The 22,356-nt window shown below is 42.1% G+C and overlaps 2 protein-coding genes and 1 long non-coding RNA gene across 7 annotated transcripts in view; 1 reads left to right on the forward strand and 2 right to left on the reverse strand.

Annotated features, from left to right (window-relative positions):
- Positions 1 to 7,977, reverse strand: part of FKBP15 (FKBP prolyl isomerase family member 15) — a 56,504-nt gene extending 48,527 nt beyond the window's left edge. For all 4 annotated transcript variants that reach the window (XM_086683740.1, XM_086683739.1, XM_086683738.1 and 1 more), the window contains exons 1-2: positions 7,818 to 7,977; positions 617 to 732 (exon numbers count right to left, since the gene is read on the reverse strand). In XM_086683740.1, coding sequence (XP_086539866.1) covers positions 617 to 732; positions 7,818 to 7,870 — 169 coding nt within the window. In that variant the 5' untranslated portion in view covers positions 7,871 to 7,977. The remainder of the gene's footprint in view (positions 1 to 616; positions 733 to 7,817) is intronic.
- On the reverse strand, positions 5,557 to 7,805 carry LOC147575005 (uncharacterized). Its single transcript, XR_015242964.1, has 2 exons — positions 7,576 to 7,805; positions 5,557 to 7,033 (listed from the first exon to the last, which is right to left on the reverse strand). It is a non-coding gene; the product is annotated as an uncharacterized LOC147575005 (long non-coding RNA).
- A 198-nt stretch (positions 7,978 to 8,175) lies between the features above and the next one.
- The window catches only part of SLC31A1 (solute carrier family 31 member 1), a 42,054-nt gene continuing 27,873 nt past the window's right edge, over positions 8,176 to 22,356 (forward strand). Inside the window, exon 1 of one of the 2 annotated variants that reach the window (XM_086683754.1) lies at positions 8,176 to 8,308. The gene's annotated coding sequence lies outside the window, so the exon portion shown is untranslated. Of the gene's footprint in view, positions 8,309 to 17,263; positions 17,447 to 22,356 lie in introns of those variants that run through there. The other variant, XM_086683755.1, reaches the window with a different exon arrangement.

Here is a 22,356-nt window from a genome sequence, read left to right on the forward strand (position 1 = left end):
TTATGTCACTTACTGCTGTAGGACCTTGATGGAGTCCCTAAACCTCTCTGAGCCTCTAAACTGGGGGTAGTCTTACCTATTTCACAGCACTGTTGAGATAAATAAACAAGGCAATCTATGTAAAGCATCTGAGACCAGACACACAGCAGGCATTTTAGAAATATTAGTTGCCCTTTTCTCTCCTTTCATTCAACAAATGTTCATTCAGTGCGTCTCCATCACGATGAAGGGTACGGGGGATATAGCACTGAGCACCACTGTCTAATTGGGAAAAATTCACTGTCAGGATACATCTAACCTATCCAGGTAAAAGAAGTGAAAAGCAGCTCTTCCTTTTCACCAAAACATTGGACCGTGCCTCAGGCACATTAGAGTGCCTCAGGCAGTTTTAGAGAGTGCTGTTCACAGGAGGTAAGAGTTTGCCTGAGACCTCCCTCCATTAACTTCCGACAAAGGACACACTCTGTCTAGCTGCTGGAATTCGATCTCAGAGCTTAGAGAGAGAATGCACCGCTGGCGGTGAGCTTGGCCAGACTGATTGAGGCATGTCACTTTTGGAAGGCTGTTCATTCTTCCAACTAACCTGTTAGGGGCCAATCGTAACCTCATAACTTACCTGTTGCTGCTGTTCCCTGGCCTTTCTTAGGCTGCTTTGGGGCTGTGTACTGGAAGAATTCATTTCCGTGGCCAGCAGATGCCTGATCCAGGCCAAAAAGAGAGGCCAATCTGGCACTGTTAGTAGAAAATGAAAATGACATTTCATTTGACATATCTCAAACCCGGAATCATTATGAAAGCTGCTCACCTCCAACTTTGAACGAATACCTCCTTGAATGTATATCCCACCATTCAATACTGGAAGTGACAGCTAAGTGTCTTCAAAATCAAGATTGTATTTCTGATCTGAACAGCATCAGCTGACCTTGCCTGTCCTCGGGACTTTGATCAAGGCATTTCTTCTTTTTGGACCTCAGTTTCTCTGTATGTAAATTGAGGTGATTGGTCTAGATGCTCTCTGTGGTCTCTTCAAACCATAAATTCTTGCCTTTAGCAAGTCATAGTTTCCTACCTTTTACTAATTTATTACACTGAAATAAAATTGTACTCCATACTTACTCCTAGTTAACATAGAAGAGTTTATGCACAAATAAGTGACAAAAAAAGAATGTCCTTGTTATCTTTAGTATGGGTATTGGATTTGCTGTTTTAATTTTGCAGGTATGTTTTTTTCAAGGGAAAGACAGAAATGTCATGTAAACTATGTTTCCATAGATGCTCTAAAGGCCAGCCTTGATGACTGCAAAACCAATCCAAAAGCCAGGTCAACCCAATTATCTTTCAAATCCATTTTATTTTCTATTAATTTTCTTAGATAAACTCTATATAGACTTAAGGGCATAAGTTTCTTGTAAATTATTATTTTTTCTACTTCTAAAGTATTCTCAAATGTACACATTTCTCTCTGGTAGCAAGAATGGGCTTGCTAACTCTGGACTTGAGTCTATGTTTATAATTATGGGAAGTCATCATGGCACTAATTACGTTTTAAAAATAAATGCTGGCCAATGCATTTAGTTGCCAAAGTCTTTTTTTTTTTTTTTAATTTTTCTATTTATTTTTTTTTAATTTTTTTTTTCAACATTTATTTATTTTTGGGACAGAGAGAGACAGAGCATGAACGGGGGAGGGGCAGAGAGAGAGGGAGACACAGAATCGGAGACAGGCTCCAGGCTCTGAGCCGTCAGCCCAGAGCCCGACGCGGGGCTCGAACTCACAGACCGTGAGATCGTGACCTGGCTGAAGTCGGACGCTTAATTGACTGCGCCACCCAGGCGCCCCAAAGTCTTTATCTAGCCTTAGTTTCATACTCCTTTTCTTTTCTCATCAAAAACAGTAACACACAGCAGTTATACTATATTAATATATTTTAATAAAAAGGGATCTTTTGTTGTTAAAGTATTTCTTTTATGAACTATGGCATCAAACACCTACTTTTACAATAATAATAATGGGCACATGGCAGTCTAGTAGAAATCTGATTGCCTGATTTCAAATCCAGGCTCTTTCACTTTATAGTTATGTGATCCTGGGCAACTCACCTCTCTGACCCTTAATTTTCCATGTGTAAAATGGGTATAATAGTAAAAACCACCTAATTGACCGGTGGGGAGAAGAAAATATGATAATGTATATTTATACTTAGTTTGGTACCTGGCATAGAGTATGTATTTTAGATATATGTGCATATTTCCTGTTACCTAAAAATGTTGCTTGAGGAGCACCTGGGTGGCTGTCAGTTAAGTGTCTGACTCTTCATTTCGGTTATGATCTCAGGGTTCGTGGGTTCAAGTCCCATGTCGGGCTCTGCGCTATTAGCATGGAACCTGCTTGGGGTTCTCTCTTCCTCTCTGCCCTTCCCCCACCTTTCTGTCTCAAGAATAAATAAATAAACTTAAAAAATATATATTTAAAATGTAATTTGAGGGGCGCCTGGGTGGCTCAGTCGGTTAAGCGTCCGACTTCGGCTCAGGTCATGATCTCACAGTTCATGAGTTTGAGCCCCACGTCGGGCTCTGTGCTGACAGCTCAGAGCCTGGAGCCTGTTTCAGATTCTGTGTCTCCCTCTCTCCCTCTGCCCCTCCCCTGCTCATGCTCTGTCTCTCTCTGTCTCAAAAATAAATAAACATTAAAAATAATAATAATAAAAATTAAAAAAAAATAAATAAAATAAAATAAAATAAAATAAAATAAAATAAAATAAAATGTAATTTGAACTCAGATACCCCTGTAAGGGAGAAAGCATGCTCAATCAGGGCACAAACTGACCTGTAACTATAAAATGCTATTAGCATAAATACAAAAATATAGAACTGGAAAAGGTCTCAAAGATCACCTAGGGCAAGCCTAATATTTAATAGACTGGGGTATGGAGAACCAAAGATGAGAAGTGATTTGTCTAAGGTTACACTCCTCACTGGGGGCAGAATCAACATTAGAATCTAGACTTTTCTGTATCCTTTACAGAACCTAAAATACTTTCTGATAATCAAGTTCCATATTTATCTTTTTTTATGCATTTTTTTAATGTTTATTTATTTTTGAGAGAGTACAAGCAGGGGAGGGGCAGAGAGAGAGGGAGCCACAGACTCTGAAGCAAGCTCCAGGCTCTGAGCTGTCAGCACAGAGTTCAATGTGGAGCTCGAACTCACAAACCGCAAGATCATGACCTGAGCCAACGTTGGATGCTTAACCAATGGAGCCACCCAGGTGCCCCTAGATTTCTCTTTTTTCTACCTCTACACTGGTGACTTCTCATTACTATGCTAATCAGATTTGCCTACATATACCTTTTATATAGTCTAAAACATGTATTACATAAAAACAAGTATTTACGTAACTGGCCTCTTAAAAATGCTTTGTGATTATTACTGGATTGGTTTTATTCCACTACTAAACTGGGAGTTTCCTGGGGCAAGAATTGTGCCTTATTCCTATCTGTATTGGATGAAGAGAAGTACCATACACTTAAGCAGACACACATTTCTTCACTTCAAAGTCACCATGGTAGGAAAAGAGCCAAAAAAAAAAAAAAAAAGGCAAGCTTCCTGATTACTACTTCTAGGTTAAGCATGGGTTTGAAGAGGCCTGGAAACTGGAACACAGATTATCAATCATCTTGACAGCCATCCAAGACACTAATGCTCCTGCTTCTACCAGGCCTGAATATCCTAAATGGAATCAAGGCAAGTCAAAATACATGAAAATTAATAAGCAAGTATATTTACAGCAAATTACAGTTATAAGAGGAAGTGGAAAGCAACTGCAACACCCACTGTCATATGTTCTATTTCCTCAGGAAAAAACAAAGAAGGAATAGATAAATCAGAGGCTGCTGGGAAAACTTATGATATTCTCAATCTTAAATTTGATTTGGTTTTTCTGGTTATTACTGGGAATAAAAATAAGTTATATGTACAACTTTGTTTACTAAGTCTTTTATCATTCAGTTAGCTGCTGTCTACGTTTAAGAGCATAGATAAATGCCCAGAACTAAAATGTTTCATGTCCTTGATGGGCCTACTCAGAAAAGCAGCACAGCTGAGCCACCAAGAACTATCTCCGGCCAGCAATCTGGAAAAGAGCACATGACTGTTTTTATCCTGTCATTTTCAATCAGTAGCAGACTGCTCGCTGCATAAAAGTTGGGAGCTCTAACATTCGTTTATAGACTTCTCCCCAATATTTTCACCTAGTGAAGAATGTGAATTTAAAGTATCTCTTACAGGGGCACCTGGCTGGCTCAGTTGGTAGAGCATGCGACTCTTGATCTCGAGGTTAGGAGTTTGAGCCCCACTTTGGGTGTAAAGATTACTTAAAAATAAAATCTTAAGGGCGCCTGGGTGGCTCAGTCGGTTGAGTGTCCGACTTCGGCTCAGGTCATGATCTCACAGCTCATGGGTTCGAGCGCCGCGTCGGGCTCTGTGCTGACAGCTCAGAGCCTGGAGCCTGCTTCACATTCTGTGTCTCCCTCGCTCTCTGCCCCTCCCTGACTCACACCCTGTCTCTCTCTCCTTCAAAAATAAATAAGCATTTAAAAAAATAATAAAATTAAAAAAAAAATAAAATATTAAAAAAAAAGTTTTTTTTTTAAATACTGATTCAAAAGGCTCTTTTCCTCTTTTAAAAAATATATCCTTGGGGCGCCTGGGTGGCGCAGTCGGTTAAGCGTCCGACTTCAGCCAGGTCACGATCTCGCGGTCCGTGAGTTCGAGCCCCGCATCAGGCTCTGGCTGATGGCTCAGAGCCTGGAGCCTGTTTCCGATTCTGTGTCTCCCTCTCTCTCTGCCCCTCCCCCGTTCATGCTCTGTCTCTCTCTGTCCCAAAAAAAAATAAACGTTGAAAAAAAAATTTAAAAAAAAAAAAAAAAATAAAATAAAAAATATATCCTTACTAGTTTTTTTATCCACTTATTCTAGGTTTGGGAGATGTCTGTTACAGTCTTCTTTATTAATGTGTCTATTTGTCCTTTTATATCTTGTAGTTTTGCTTTATGGAAGTTGCTGCTCTACTACAAGAAGCCCTCAGCTTACACAGTTCCTACATGCAGCATCTTCAGTTAGTATGTCTTAATTTAACTAATACCCGTCCCTCAACAGCACAGTGCAAATTTCACTTATAAAGGTATATTAACTGTAAGTAAATGCATAAAGTGCAAACTTTGCAGCTAGCTCTTCAGTCCACAGATCATTACACGACAGACACACGTATGATCAGTGACCAAGAGTGTCATTTCTTTCAGTCTGTTGGTGATTGGATATTGCACACCTGTTTTCCAGTTCAAGAGACAGAGAGCAAAGCATGTGCTTGTGCTGTCTTGTCTCCCAGTGATAAGCTTATGTGACATTTTACAAAAATAGATACTCAAAAGAGGGAATTGGCCAACAAAGATAAAAGTATAGCACAGAAACTAACATGATAATGCTGGAAGTGAAATTTGGGTCATATATAAATGAAGTTATAGAAGAAATGTAAACTGAGGAATTGATACCACTGCTGTTTGAGAGACTCTAGATATAGAGTCAGAGGAATTTAATGAAGGCAAACATCAATATAAGTAAGTGGTTATGACAAATGTCCTGGAAGAAATGACAAGGCAAAAAACTTCACATTAAAGGAACTCTTACAAGTATTGTACAACATTGAAAACACAAAGGATAAAATATCAGAAGCTGATCCAAACTTAGAAACATGACAACTTCCCAAAACAGAAAAAATGCTCACTCCATATCATAAGTTATACAAAGAGAAGGCAAGCACTTGACTTTTTTTCTTGATAAGTTTTTTTTTAAAAAGAAATAAAACACTAAATCTCAATGTACCAACAGTTTGTTTCAACCAAAAATTTTAAGGGCTGTGAAACAATTATAATCTTTCCCATTGATTATTAAGCTTGCTTTGTACAGTTTCAGCTTGCATGGCCATATTTACAGTAACTCACTACCATGCAAAGTTAAGTTCTCCCCATATTTAGTTCTGATTTCCCTACATGCTTACCGGCCCATTATTGTCTTAGTGGTATCTTGTTGTGATTTTGATTTGTATTTCCCTAATTAACTAATGATGTTGAGCATCTTCTGACATACTTATTGTCAATTTGTACATCTTCTTTGGAGAAATATCTATTCAAATTTTTTGCTCTTTTAAATTGGGTTCATCTTGTTATTTTTTAACTGGATCTAATTGCTAGCTCATCTAATGGGTTTTTTTGTTTTAAATAGGTGAGTTAGGCCTACATCAAAAAGCTGACTATGTCAACAGCAACTGGCTGGGCTATGTAGAAATTTTAGTGTTTCAGGTAGAATAGGGAAAAAGGAACCAAAGCATTGCTTAACTCTTTTTTTTCTTAATGTTTATTTATTTTGAGAGAAAGAGAGAGAGATGGACAGAGCGTGAGCAGGGAAGGGGCACGGAGGGAGAAACAGATTCTGAAGCAAGTTCCAGGATCCTAGCTGTCAGCAGAGCCTGATGCAGGGCTTGAACTCACGGACCATGAGATCATGACATGAGCCGAACTTGGACGCTTAACCAACTGAGCCACCTAGGCGCCCCTCAAAGCATTGCTTAACTCTTAAAATAACTGAGGAACTGAAAGAACCCAAAGTGGAACTCAGTGGATGTGGGCCATCCAAAGTGAAAGCAGGGTGGAATGGGGTGGTGAGGGTGAAGAAAGGACTTAAGAGCAGGTAATACAAATTCAGTCACAGTATAAGTCAAAAGATCCTATGGAAGACCAAGACAGCCAGATTCATTTTATGGTCATTCTTGTACTGAACTCTCCAACAGGAGTAGAAGCATCTTGAGAGCAGGCACAGACGTTTAATCTGTTAGTAGTCAGTAAGATGAGGGGTGTATGTTGATGTATTCATCATTCTCTGTACATTCTTAAATTTGTTAAACATGTGTTCAAAAAAGGCTCTTCAAGGATCAGGACTGGCAGCTCACTTTCAAAGGTCAAGCGGTCTACTGACACAACCTGAGGGAAAAGGCTAAACTGATTATCAGAACCGACAAAATCCTGCCACGTGAAGACTTGTGCCCCAGGCTAACAGACACAATGACTGGGGACAGGGAATAGCAACCGCAGTCTCTTACACTGGTTTTAAGCTCTAGAGTGCAATTTCACAACTATCATTCATTCAACAGGCACTGACGGAGCACACACTACGTACAGTGCTGAGCGCTAGACACAGATGAAAGACCTAAGCAGTCCCTGTTCCGTCAGGGTTCATAATCTAATAGGTTCGGTGTTGCAAGGATGGAGGTAATCAGCCTAGCTGTGGGAATAAGGAAGAGAAAGCAATGCATTCTGCTTGGGTCTGTAGCGAAAGGACCAAAAGGTGCCATCTGAGCTGGGCCTTGAAGGATGCTGCAGCTGACCCAGAAGGGCCAATTCTGAAGTGTCACTGCCTTGTCCCCTGGGAACAGAAAGTGTCATATCGACCTCAACTGACTCCTATAAATACCCTGAGGCAGATGTTCTCATCAGTAATGCATTTCACAGAAGGAGAAACTGACCCACAAAGCAAAAGGCGAACCCTAGGGCCATACTGAGTGCCAGGGGACATGCCGGGTCCAGAATCGAGGTGGACAGATACAGCGCAGTTTCGAACTCTGCCGGGATTCTGAAACCTGTAGAGCACCGGAATGTGGCAGGGGTCTGGACCCGGAAGTAGGGAAGAAGTCTGAGAGCGACCCCTCCAACCATTTGCCCGGTTCTCTCAGCCACGCCCTCGGTCCCACGCTTCTCAGTCACTCACCCGCCGCTAGGCGAGAGGAAGTCGGTGTCGTCTTCGTCTCCCGCACCGAACATCGCGGTGCCTTTCACCCAGCCGCAAGGGGGGAAGTCGGAAGGTTTTCGGGGCCTTTCCCCGCTGACGTCGTGAAATGCCGCGGCGGCGTGCTGCTTTCCGGCAGGACGAACTCTCGCACGGTTGATCGGCTGGGAGGGGCCTAGGGGCTGGAGAAGGTGGGGGAAAGGCAAATGGGAGGGCCTCGCAGGCACGCGCGCCCGTGACGTAAAGCTTCTCCAGCCTGCAGAGGCGGTGAAATTCGCGGGAGCTCCAAAATCCTGCGCAGGGATTGGCCAACGAGGCAGGGGGCGGGGCAGGGGCAGGAATCCGCGGCCTTGGTGGCTGTCGTGGACACGTCGAGCCGGGCATAAGTGGAGGGGGCTTCCGAAGAGTCGTGAGATTGGTGACGGGTTAAGGTTCCAAGAGGGAGGTGCCGGTGGCAAGACTGGATCTGGAAGGTAAGCAACCCACCCCACCCCCCCGCCCTCTCCCACCTTTGGCACAGGAACAGCCCTTTCGCCTCCCGGACAAGGACCCTCCATGCGACTCTAATCTGCTCTGCGAAAGGAGAAAGGGCCCGAGACTGGCAGACTGGAGAACTGCGCTTTCGGTCAGGCCCCACAGTGACATAGGGAGAGTGACCTTGGGGCAGGGTGTTCGGTGCCTCACTTTCCCCGTCTACAAAACGGGCTTGACGTCCCTATCGCTTGTGCCCTGTGGCCGACCTCACTGTTTATTCAACGGGCTATTTGTCCACTAATTCCATGTGCCGGCTGGTCAAGAAGCTTTTAGACCTCAGAGGTCATCGAATTCAATCCCAGTCCCCTCATAATCCCAGAATTTGCAATAGGGAAACGGAGTAATAAGCCCTTGGATGACTAGTCCTAGGTCACACAGAGTAAAGGGCAGGCAGACTGGGGCTGGATCCCTCCTCCTCTCTTGGTTCAGGAGTTAGCAAGCTGATGGGTGAGCAAGAACCTTATCAGGTTTTTAGCACTGTGCACCTTTACGGAGTGCTCATTGCTGGACTGAGGCATACATCTTTAGAGAATTCCCCTCTCGATGCAAGTGAGGTGCAGAAGAGCTGGGATATTCTGGGGGTGAGTGTTGGAAAGGAGAAAACTTTAGAAGCGCAAAAATCCCAGTCCCAGTCTTGGTCTGGGTTTTGCTTCGTCTTCTTGCCACAGACCTAAGTCAACATCAGTTGTTGGGGACTTCTCTTTCTTCAGTTTCCATCTTCTCTGTATCTTATGTAAGTGTTTCTTTGACTAACCTGGTAGAGTTACTGAAACCATCTCTGGGTAGGCCTGATTTAGCCAAGGTGTAGATAAACAGATAATGTAGCGTCCGTTTCTTAAACAGTTTTTTTAAGTTTATTCTGAGAGAGAGAGCGCAGGAGGGACAAAGAGAATCCCAAGCAGGCTCCACACTGTCAGCGCAAAGCCCAATGCAGGGCTGAAACTCAAGAACTGAGATATGACCTGGGCCAAAACCAACAGTCTAGACGCTTAACTGACTGAGCCACCCAGATGCCTCTGTAGCATAGCATCCATTTCCATAGATCTCTTTCACTCAGGGCTTCTCCCGAACAGTTTAGTATAACCGGTGTCCCTTACCTGAAAGTTTTAGTCTGTTAACATGATACTGAAGTGAAGTGATGGCTAGTGATTCACCTCCTAGAGAACTTCCCACCTCTTGGTACTTCCCTGGTTCTGCTTTTTATTATAGTTTGTGTACTTGTACTAAAGTGTGAGCTCCTCAAGGGCAGGGACAGTTTTATTCATCTTGAGGTCACCTGTACCACAGAGTACTGTACCCTCTTGGCAATAATGGTTTCTTATTCATTGTTACAGTGAGTAATGGAATTCATCCTTGTTCCCATTCCTTAACTTATGCTCTTAGGATTTTTTGCACGTGGGACCCAGTGAGCCCAGCAATGACTCTTGCCTTCCAGAAAGATAGATATGTTGTACTAGCTATGAACAGTCAGGGTTGCTTCGTCTCTTTTGGTAATTGAAGATGATTTTACTATTGTTTAAAGCTCTAGGGGAGGGGAAAGAGGGAAATAGAATAGCTAGAAATATTATGTGTTACTAATTTTTGTTAGGATTCCTTTGTTAAACTGAGGGATGGGGCTGTGGTCTGCTTCCTGTGTTTATTTTAAAGATTAAGGTGGTTAAAGCAGTGAAGGCTGACAGTGTGAAAACAATGATGCCACTGGAACCTAAGCACTAGAACTGGAACCCTTTGCCATAGCTCTGTTTAGAATATGAACTTGGCTATCTCTCAGGGAAAGAAAGAATGAAATGCATAAGTAATTTACATAGCTCTTTCTAATTCCTCTTCCTCATACTGATCATTGTCATTCCAGCACTGAAACATCAGAATAGTGTTTTATTTCTTTTTTAATGTTTATTTATTTTGAGAGAGAAAGAAAGATGGCTAGTGGGGGAGGGCAGAAGGAGAAGAATCCAGATATCAAGAGCCAGAAGCTCAAACCAACTGGGCCACCCAGGCACCCTTGAATAGTGCTTTTAAAAAATGCTAAAGGATTGGGACACCTGGGTGACTCAGTCGGTTGAGCAGCTGACTTCAGCTCAAGTCATGATCTCACTGTTTGTGAGTTTGAGCCCTGCATCCTGCTCACAGCCGTCTGAGGAGCCCACTTTGAATCCTCTGTCTCCCTCTCTATCTCTCTGCCCCTCCCCAACTCACACGCACTAGTTCTCCCTGTCTCTTAAAAATAAACATTTTTTTTTAATGCTAAAGGATCATTTGAGTGCTTATCTTGAATTCTTGAGTTGGGAATGTTTTCATGCAGGGTATTTAAGTAGCCTTTTTAGATAGGCAGGAACATAAAATCTGGATCAGCATTTTTGAGACACCACAAACATGCATGCCTAGGTCACCATTGTGGGAACACAGCTGCTAGTTCTGATCAGCAGTATGAGAAAGGGGAAGATAATGGTAAGGCGTCCTCAGTAAGATTGGGTACACTAAAAAGCCACTGTCTTCCTGAACTGGAATATTGGACCAGGAATCAAGAAACCTGAATTCCCATCCCAGCCCTTCTAACTCACTCTGAGCTTGGGCCAGACTCCCTAAACACTTTGGGAGTGAATTAGACCCAGACATCTATTAAGTACTGTTGAGGATGCAGAGGTAAGTAAAGCACAACCCTCATCTCAAGTGTGAATTAAGCATTTTTGTTTGTTTTAAGTACACAGTTTTTAGGTGTATTTATAAAATGGATTGACCCCTGAAGATTAGCTAGGAAGTGGCAATTTTAACAATTCCTTTCAAATTCTCAGTAATTTTGCCATAGAGATGGTAATTCTTGTATATAAGCACACCCATACTAGTCTACTAGTGAATGCATTGTAAATATTAAACTATAAAAACTATTAATGTTTAAAGTTATAACCAGGTTAGATCATAGGTGTGGTGATAGTGATATGAATTGAATATAAGTTTGGGGGAGTTGGTATAGTGTTCTTTCTGTTCAGTCACTGAAAACAGAAGAATGTCAGAACCCAATTCAAGAAATATCTGAAAACCTTCTATGTGTAAGGCCCCGTGCTGGGTATTGGCAAGGAATAGGAAAACGAATAAGTCATTGCCCTCAAAGTGCTTATGGTTGAATAGCGGGGATAATTGAAGTATACAAATAATTTAGAAGACATAGCAAAGTAAGTCCCATAAGTAGAAATTAATTATTGTGGGATTTCAAAGGAAGAAGAGATCATATCTGGATTGGTGGAGTTTGTGGGTCTAGATAATGGCCTTTGAAGATGACTGGGGTGGTTCCTAGTGAAATGAGGAAGTAAGGTTTTCCAGGTTGAGGGGGTGGCTTTGGCAAAAGCAAAAAGGCAGGAAAGAAGGCACGAATTTCTTTTTCTTTTTCTTTCTTTTTCTCTTTCTTTCTTTCTTTCCTTTTTTTAAAATTTTTTTTCATGTTTATTTATTTATTTTGAGAGACTGAGCATAAGCAGGGAAGGGGCAGAGAGAGAGAGAGTCCCAAGCTCTGTCACTGCAGGCTCCATCTCGAACCTAGAAGTCACAAATTTCTTATGGGACAAGAGTTGCCCTTTTATCTGACACAGTTAGGGCCAATAGTTGGCCAACAACAAAAATAAGTTAAAACAAGGAATCATTCAGATATTAGTTACACACAGATCTTAAACATTTAATTTTAACTTAAAGCATAAACATCTTTTTGCCATTCTTTAAAATAAGCTGTTTCCGGGCTGACAATGTGTTACCTGCTTGGGATTCTCTCTGCCCCTCCTGTGCACACCTGCTTGTACATGCCCTCTCTTTCTCTCAAAATAAGTAAATAAATAAAAAAAAATAAGGCTTTTCTTGGGACACCTGGATGGCTCAGCCCATAGAGCACCCAACTCTTGATCTCAGGATCACGAGTTCAAGCCCCTCATTGTACGTGGACCCTACTTAAGAAAACAATAACAACAGAAACATTTAATAGTTTTCATAAAATAAGCCTTTTCTTAGGGTGTGGGTCCCAGAGATCTGCAAACTACAGCATGGCGGCCAAATCTTGTCCTAGCCCTCTGTTTCTGTAAATAGTTTCATTGGAACACAGCCATGCTTATTTATTGCCATATTATCTATGGCTACTTTGACTTACAAAGTAGTTGTCTGTATCTGTGTGACTCATCTTTATCTAGTCTTTGAAAAGCTTTCAACTTGGTTTTCATAGAAGTAACTACCAGAGAGTCTATGTAGTATAGTAGCTAAACTCTAGTGTTTGGAGCCAAATTGTTTCGCCATTTATTAGTTATGCAGTCCTTGAGCAAGTTGCTTGGTTTTCTCCTTTGGAAAAAAGGGACAGTGACAGTATCCAGTCTCTAGGGATCTTGTGAAGATTGTATGAGTCAATTCATGTGGAGCACTTAGAACAGCATCTGGTAGGTAGTAAGAAAATATTAGCTGCTGCTGTTGTTTTTCCTCTTCTCACTTACATTTAATTGCTTTACATAATACTTTATTAAATTATATTCTTGTAACAGTAAATACAATTGGCATAAGTTGATTTCTTTTTTTTTATTAATGTTTATTTATTTTTGGAGAGAGAGTATGCTCACATGCCAGTGGCGGAGGGACAGAGAGAGGGAGACAGAGAATCTGAAGCAGGCTCGAGTCTCTGAGCTGTCAGTGCAGAGCCCGAGACAGCCGGATGCAGGCTCCATCCCACCCACTGTGAGATCATGACCAGAGCTGAAGCCGGATGCTTAAATGAACTACCCAAGGCCCCCAGTTGATTCATTAAGAAACATACCTGACACTCTTGATAAGCACACAAATTCCCTAAGGGAATCCCATGATATTAGAAAATAGCCAAGGGGCACATGGGTGGCTCAGTTAAGCATCTGACTTCAGCTCAGGTCATGATCTGGTGGTTCAGCCCTACGTGAGTTCGAGCCCTACGTTAAGCTCTGTGCTGACAGCCCAGAGCCTGGAGCCCGGTTAGGATTCCATGTCTCCCTCTCTCTCTCCCCCTCCCCCGCTCATGCTCTCTCTCTCCTCTCTCTCTCCTTCGAAAATAAATAAACATTAAAAAATTAAAAAAAAAAAAGAAAGAAAGAAAAGAAAATAGCCTGGTTACTGTGTTATTTAAATTGGTTAAGAGAATTCTGGGGCGCCTGGGTGGCGCAGTCGGTTAAGCGTCCGACTTCAGCCAGGTCGCGATCTCGCGGTCCGTGAGTTCGAGCCCCGCATCGGGCTCTGGGCTGATGGCTCAGAGCCTGGAGCCAGTTTCTGATTCTGTGTCTCCCTCTCTCTCTGCCCCTCGCCCGTTCATGCTCTGTCTCTCTCTGTCCCAAAAATAAATAAACGTTGAAAAAAAAAAAATTAAAAAAAAAAAAAAAAAAAAGAATTCTGTGAGGATGGTTTGCTAAGAGTATAAGACAGCAGGAGCGCCTGGGTGGCTCAATCGGTTGAGTGTCCGACTTCGGCTCAGGGCATGATCTCACAGTATGTGTGTTCGAACCCCGCGTCGGGCTCTGTGCTGATAGCTCAGAGCCTGGAGCCTGCTTCACATTCTGTGTCTCCCTCTCTCTCTGCCCCTCCCCCACTCACATTCTGTCTCTCTCTTCTTCAAAAATAAACATTAAAAAATTTTAAAAAAATACTGTAGGACAGCAGAACACATCAGGAAGTAGTGGATTAAGATTGAAAAGGAGAGCAGGGCCATATTTGTTTAATACTTTGAAGGCCAAGGGGATAAGTTTGTATTTAGCCGTGTGGGAAATGGGATTATTTATCCTACATGACATGAGTTATATGAAAAAATTCAAGTGGTTTAAGAGTATATGATGTAAAAAGTAAAATTCTCTCTAGCTGTGCCCCATGTGAGTATCCACTTCATTTTTCTAACAGTCCTGGAACGTGGAGTTGACCCGAGGACTGAATGAGATAAGGCATGGTAAACACTACTTGGGGCGTGGGTATTAGCTGTTAAAAACCTCAGCCCAGTTTTTCTTCGGATTATAATCTCAGTTTTGAATGAGAAAAATAAAGGTTCTAGACTGTAAATAAAACTAAATGCTCTAAAGGGAACAATTTTGCCACACTCCTAGGAGTGTTCTTTGCCTCTCCTGGTTCTGGTTTGGCTCTGCTGTTGATCCCTTTTTGAAGTGCTACAAAACAGAAGAAGATGGCATAATTATCACTGGAAAAGCAAGTGTTTACAATGGCAAGATGACTTGAACTAGTGGAAGATGTCAGATAAATCAGTGACCAGGCATCCCCCAGATAACTGCCATTTAAGGTTGGCAAGCCAGGCACGATTGGGGGATGGGGAGGGAGAAGGGAGGGCAGGTTGATGATGCTGGCACTCCCACAGGCAGCTTTTAGCATAATAAAGCCACTTTAAAAATCAGAAGTTTTTTTGTAGATCATGACTAAGTATGAGAAGTCATCAAAAGTGTGATACTTAATACTTTAAAATGAGCCTTTTATGCCAAAAGAAATCTTACAGTAAGGACTGGGAAGGAAATGCTTTTGAAGTTCCATTGCTTTGAGTGATATCATTTCAGATTTAGGTGACCTTCCCAAGCAGAGGAGGGGCCCATCCTTAGGAATGCAAAGCCCTGCAGAGAAGGAAACCTTTGAGAAGGGTCCACCCTGCCTCTTTTCCTTTTACACAAAGGCCCTAGGCTTCTGTACACAACCTGCTTTTGTAGGCTGAGGACATTATGCAATACAGTATACTGACATGGAAACCTGCATTCCAGAAGTAAATGGATAAGTGGTTTGGAGGGAATCTCTATGGAGAGCAGAACTCTAGCGACCAGTGACACGTTAAAGGACCTTTTTTTGTTAGTCAGGTTGAGTCTTTTCTCTAAATAGGTAGCAGAGGTGCTGTGAAAAATGTGCTGTTTACACAATTTTGAAGCCGTGTAAGAGCACCTGGAACTTAGTCTTTTGGTTTACAAAATAAAAGGCAAAGGAATGCTAAGTATACCCCCACCCCCACCCTGTTCCTTTCTCCTTTTTTTTTCCTCCTACCTTTTCTGATGGCTTTTTATCAGCTCCCACACAGCCCTCTGCATGATCTATATCTTAGTACATCTTCTACTGTTTTTTATTGTTTGTATGTATTTCTTCTCCAACAGACTGGACTTCTTGAGGATAAGAGTTCACCACAGTACCATCACTCAATAGGTACACAATATACTTAATGAATGAATGAATGAATGAGTGAGTTCCTCAGGGTCACACATATAGTAAGTCCCAAGAGCCAGATCTAGAACCCAGGTCTTCTGATTCCTAGCCCAGTACTTTTTCTACCACATCATGCAACCTCAATCTGAGGTAATAAACAACTTTTCTCTTTCTGGTTTACATTCTCTCAGTGCATTTTCATTAAATCATCCTTTATTAATTAAAGGGAGGGAGGAGTAAAGTAGTAGCAGTTAAAATGCTTTCTAGTTTCTGCTTCACACCAAATTTATTCCCAATATTCTTCAGAGGCAAACCAAAAACATGATCTAGATGATTAAAATCCTTTGTAATATAACCAAAGGAAAATTTAGGGGTGCCCGTCTGGCTCAGTCAGTAGAACATAGGACTCTTGATCTCAGGGTCATGAGTTCAAGCCCCACATTGGGCGGGAAGCCTACTTAAAAAGAAAAAAAAGGAAAATTTAAGCAAGGGGGACCTTTGCCTTTGATTATAACAGGAAGGCAGTTAAAGCAATGCTTTGCCAATGTATGTTTATCTGACTAGCTTGTGTTCTTTTTTATCTTATTTTATTTTTTTAAGTTTATTTACTTTGAGAGAGAGAGAGAGAGTCTTCAAGTAGGGGAGGTACAGAGAGAAAGGGAGAGAGAATCCCAAGCAAGCTGCATGCTCAGTGCTGAGCCCAATGCAGGGTTCAGTCCCACCACCGGGAGATCATGACCTGAACCGATATCAAGAGTCAGATCCTCAACCCACTGAGCCACCAGTTACAACCTAGCTTGTGTTCTTTAAATCAAACTGTAAGGGACTGTATACATTTTTCTTAATGTTTATTTATTTTTGAGAAAGAGAGAGAACATAAGCAGAGGAGGGGCAGAGAGAGGGGGACAGAGGATCTGAAGCGCGGGCTCTGCACTGATAGCAGTGAGCCCAATGTGGGGCTTGATCTCACGAACCATAAGATCGTGACCTGAGCCAAAGCTGGGCGCTCAACCGACTGAGCCACCCAGGTGCCCCAAGAGGCTATATACTTTAAGTGACGTGGAAGTGAGCCGTATGTGTGATTTGGACATCTCCTTTCAGAGTTTTTGTCATCTAATGAGTAAGCAAGCTATTACTAATAGGATTTCATCCTTACTATAACTTAGAATTAAAAGTATTTTGACATATTTTATTTGATCCTCCCAACCCTATGAGTTGATGGAGTGTAGGTATTTTTATATCCATTTTGCAATAAACTAGTATTTGTTGGCTTGAGTGATTTGCTTAATGTCATGTGGCTAACATATGGCGCATGTGTCTGTAGCCCGGGGCCACTTGTGTCTAGTCCAGTGTTTTTGCTACTTTTACCACACTCTCTGTAAAACACTGTAATCTATGTAAATCATACTAAAGCACTTGTGGTCAGCACGTTGGGAATGTGTCAAGACTACACAAGGATCCAGTAAGAGGAGTATGAAAGGGTGCATCTTGTGCTTGCTGGATTTCAGGATATGGCTTAGCCAACAACAAAGGGTATCTGAGAAATGGAGTATAGTAGCTGGGAGATCCACTCCCCATTGGACTTAGGCCCTTGTATCATTGCATAACTAAAAGACCTTTTCAGTTTGTTTGCTTGGCATATCAAATTTAAGTTGTCCTATTCAGACCAGGTAAATAAAAGCTTTGCCAAAGGCCTTTGTGAAGAATGTTGTACACTTGATCTTCTATGTACGGAAAGGTGAGAGTGGGCCATAGAAACAGGAGCTTCTGTGTTATTTGTCACTAAAGCAGGATATGTAAAGCTCAGAAATCCCTCCTGCTTAGCTGCTTCCCATCTGAAGAACCATCTGAAGAAATGAGAGGGTCGGGGTAAGTGGTTAGACCGCTGTTACAGAAGCCTTATGTGAGAAGTAAGTATTACAGATTCAGTTGAATAAAGAGTATATTAGCATTATTGTTTACTAACGTGGGCCTCGGTTTCTCCATCTGTAAAATAAGGGAGTTGGACTTGATAATTTTTTAATAGGAAATATATTCACATGGTTGACAATTCAAAATGTATAAAAGGATATTAGTGAAAAACGCTCCTTCTGCTGTTTACCCACATCTGACCAGTTCCCCTCCTAGGGACCTAGTTACCACTTTCTTGTACCCTGATAGTATAGATGTTTACAAATAATATGTATATACTTTTTAAGTTTATTTATTTATTTTGAGAGAAAGAGCAGGGGTGGGGGAGGGTCAGAGAGAGAGAGGAAGAGAGAATCCCAAGCAGGCGTCCCCCTGTCAGTGTAAAACCCAAGGTGGGGCTCCATCTCACAAACCATGAGATCATGACCTGAGCCAAAACCAAGAGTCAGACACTTAACTGACTGAGCCACCCAGGCACCCCAAGAGCTTCCTCATTGTTTATGGCTGCAAAGTATTCATTCTATGGAAATATGATTATTTATTTAATCGGTACCCAATCAATGAACATTTATGTTGTATTTTTTTTTTAATTTTTTTTAATGTTTTATGTTAGAGAAAAAGAGACAGAGAGCGAGCAGGGGAGGGGAGCAGAGATGGAGACATAATCTGAAGCTGGCTCCAGGCTCAGAGCTGTTGTTGGCACACATCCTGATGGGGGGTTCAAACTCACAAACAATGAGATCATGACCTGAGCCGAAATCAGACTCTTAACTGACCGAGCCACCCTGGCGCCCCTATTTACATTGTATTTTCAATATTTTGCTATCACAGTCTCTGACAGATAACTTTGTTCCTATAACAGTTGACATATGTTTCAATGTATCTTTAGGATATATACAGCTGACCCTTGAACATGGTAGGTTTGAACTATATGAGTCCACTTACAGGTGGATTTTTTATAGTACTGATCTGTAAATGTATTTTCCCTTCCTTATGATTTTCTTAATAAAACTTTGTTTTCTCTAGTTTACTTTATTGTAAGGATACAGCACATAATATACATAAGATATAAAACTTATTAATGGACTATGTTATCAGTAAGGTTTTCGGTCAACAGTAGGCTATTAGTAGTTAAGTTTGGGGGGCATCAAAAGTTATACACAGATTTTCACCTGCTTGTGGGTCGACGCCCCAACCCCTGTGTTCTTCAAGGGTCAACTTGAAGTGCTGGCTCAAAGGGTATGTACATCAGGCTGATAATTAAACACTCTCCTAGTTCTGGTATTCTATGAGATTTTAATTGAAAATGAACAGTAAAAGAGATGAGAAGGTATCGTTTTCTTGGAACATCTTAATTTTTTTTTTTTTAATGTTTATTTTTGAGAGAGAGTGCGAGCAGGAGGGGGGCAGGGAGAGGAGACACAGAATCTGAAGCAGGCTCCAGGCTCTGAGCTGTGAGCACAGAACCCAATGTGGGGCTTGAACTCACGAGCCATGAGATCACGACTGGAGCCAAAGTCAGACGCTTAACCAACTGAGCCACCCAAGCGCCCAGACATCTTAATTTTTAATCTCTTTTTATTCAGAGACTACATCTCAAGTAAAGGCCAAGTATGCAACGTTACCAAAATGATGTTGAATTGCAAACTTGACAAAAGTCACCTACTACATTACAATCCTATAGATTTCTCTAGTGCTGTTCAGTGTGCTATTACTCAGAAGTTAATTTGTAAGGTCAATGTTATAAACTCAGGACAAAAGAGAACTATTGCCTAACTACTTTTACCAGTGCTTACGATGGGGTTTTGGAGTGGTGGGGTTTTGGACCTACCACCCAAGAAAGAATTCTGGGGACCTCTTTGGTGCAAAAAAGGTGATTTTATTAAAACACCTAGGGGCGCCTGGGTGGCTCAGTCCGTTAAGCGTCCAACTTCAGCTCAGGTCATGATCTCGCAGTCCCTGAGTTACAGCCCTGGGTGGGGCCCTGTGCTGACGGCTCAGAGCCTGGAGTCTGCTTAGGATTCTGTCTCTCTGTCTCTCTGCCCCTCCCCCGCTTATGCTCTGTCTCTCTCACTCACAAAAATAAATAAATGTTTAAAAAAATTTTTTTAAAAACCCAAAACACCGGGACAGGACCCCTGGGAAGAAAGAGCTGCTGGGGTTGTGAGGAGTGACTGGTTATATACTATGGAGTTGGAGGAGGTAAAGGCCAAAGGGAGGTCTCCAGAAGGGCTTTTTTTTCCCCCCAGAAGGAGTTTCATATGCTAAACAGGACTCAAAGAAGCCAGAGGCCTTACTATTATCAAGCTGAGGTTGTTCTTCCTCTAGTAAGGCATTAACAATATGACTGTAGGGGGTTCCTGGAGAAATGTTATACTCTGTGTTTACCTCAAGTATTTGTCAATGGACTGCAGGTTATAAGGAAATTTAATTTTATCTGCCATTTCCTTCTTGGCTTTGTTCCCTTCATCACTATAGAGGGGAGGGTGATATTAAGGAATCTAGGAAACTGAGTCTATAGGTTTCTGAAGATTAGGCTATTGATAAGATTGCCTTTTCCTTGTAATTTACTAAGATATTTGTAAACTGAAGGATACCCCTGTCCTGCATGACTGTGATCTCTATCGGTTAGCCATTTGTTTTCTTTCCTTCCCTTTGTTCTTGGGCAGCCAGGGGTGCCTGAGGAGTGTCCTACATATCCCACCTGGGGTGGGAGTGGGACGGTTGTTAAGCTTGTGCTTTACCCTCAGCTGACCTTATGCTCCCTCATCACCTCATAGAGGATTCAGAAGATTAGCTGTTTATGACAGTCTATGTAGGGAATGAAAGTAGAAAGATAAAGGAGAGCCTAACTGAGATCTGTCTGTTGGTGTGTGTTTTTCACCGGCTTCCCAGGTTTTTGACGATTGTGGAATGTGATAATTTTGTGAAATAGGTGATAATGTCTTCCTGAGGTGCTAGGGGCACAAAGCAGATCGAAATTCTGTCATCCCCTCATACTTCTTGACTGGACCTACTAACCTTCCCTCCATTTCTCACCTCCATCTCATTCTCTTTCTAGGTGTCTTAAGCCATTTGTGAAATTTGTTCTGTAGGTAGTAGGTTTCAATTAGAGCCTCCATGGGCGTCATCACAACATTCTCTAAAGCCCCTGGGGCAGAGGGTACTTAATACTAATTGAATGTTGAACTGAGTTGAGTAGATGTCTGAGTGATCCAGCCTCTATCCCGCTACCCTCTCAAGGTGCCGTATCTCTCCTTCCCTCCCCCACCCCCATATATGACACACCTTCCAACCGACCCCTGAGCACACCTATTATGATTCAGGAAGGAACAAGAGGTCGAGTAAATTGTCTTGAAGAAGGGTGTATGTGTGGGTGGGTGTGTGTTTGGGTAAATCTACACACACATTCCTTCTGGCTCCCACAGCCATTCTTTGTACTGTGGTTAAAAATGTGGACCTTGGGGCGCCTGGGTGGCGCAGTCGGTTAAGCGTCCGACTTCAGCCAGGTCACGATCTCGCGGTCCGGGAGTTCGAGCCCCGCGTCAGGCTCTGGGCTGATGGCTCAGAGCCTGGAGCCTGTTTCCGATTCTGTGTCTCCCTCTCTCTCTGCCCCTCCCCCGTTCATGCTCTGTCTCTCTCTGTCCCAAAAATAAATAAACGTTGGAAAAAAAAAAAATTTTTTTTAAAAAAAATGTGGACCTTATTTACTTAACTACACACTAGTGGCAGCTGTGAAGTTAGACGCACTTTAGCAATGACCTAGGAGGTTCATCTCAAAATAAACATGTATCTTTTTATTCCCACAAGTCTCATGTGTATGAAATCATAAAAATAAAAGGGAATATTAGATACATATAAACTCTGGCTTATAAATGCAGTCATATGTTTAGAAGAGGCAATTGGATTAGTGTTGGCTTCTCTGATTTTTTAGAAAAAAATTTTTAATGTTTATTTATTTTTGGAGAGCTAGCATGAGCGGGGGAAGGGGCAGAGAGAGGGAGAAACAATCTGAAGCAAGCTCCAGACTCAGTTGTCAATATAGAGCCTGATGTGGGGCTCAAACTCCCAAACCGTGAGATCATGACCTGAGCCGAAGTTGGACACTTAACCAACTGAGCCACCTAGGTGCCCCTTTTTAAAATTTTTTGATGTTTATTGTTTTTGAGAGAGAGAGAGAGAGAGAAAATGAGCGGGGGAGGGGCAGAGAGAGAGGGAGACAGAATCTGAAGAGGCTCCAGGCTCCCAGCTGTCAGCACAGAGCCCGATCTCAAACTTATGAACCGCGAGATCATTACCTGAGCCAAGATCGGACGCTCAACCAACTGAGCCACCCAGGTGCCCTTTGACCATTCTGATTTTAGAATAAAGAAACTTGTCTATGAACCATGCTTTAAACACTTAAAGACTCTGTGGGATAGGAGATAGCTCAGCCCTCTTGTACACTATACCTCCTAAAGTTACAGATGAGAGGATGATAGGGCCGAACACACAGCATACCCAGGTAGGTCCCATCTTTTCAAATATAAGCTTTCCTAAATGTCAGGCTCCCAGGGAAATTACTGCTGGGTAGCTCAAGCTAGATGCCTCACTAGGCTTCTTTCTGCCTGTTATTTGGACAGCTTGTTAAAGGGCCATTAGCTACATGAAAAGAGTTTACTTTATTATGGTTTCAGAAATACCACAAGGTGTATGGTGCTATGTTATAGCTTAGAATTAAGGGGTAGTATTACTACCCTTTCCCTATTCTTAAATTAGGATGTAAAAAAGATGAGATGGGTAAAAATATAATGTATCCTATTTCCATTTCAAGATGGCATTTTGAGCACATTTCTTTTCATTCCCAGAATCTTAGTGAAATGACTATAGAAATATAAACAGTTTTCTGGGGTACCTGGGTGGCTCAGTC

The sequence above is a fragment of the Puma concolor genome, chromosome D4 (assembly GCF_028749965.1).
Source record: "Puma concolor isolate L17-30 chromosome D4, mPumCon1.1.hap2, whole genome shotgun sequence".
NCBI lineage: Eukaryota > Metazoa > Chordata > Mammalia > Carnivora > Felidae > Puma > Puma concolor.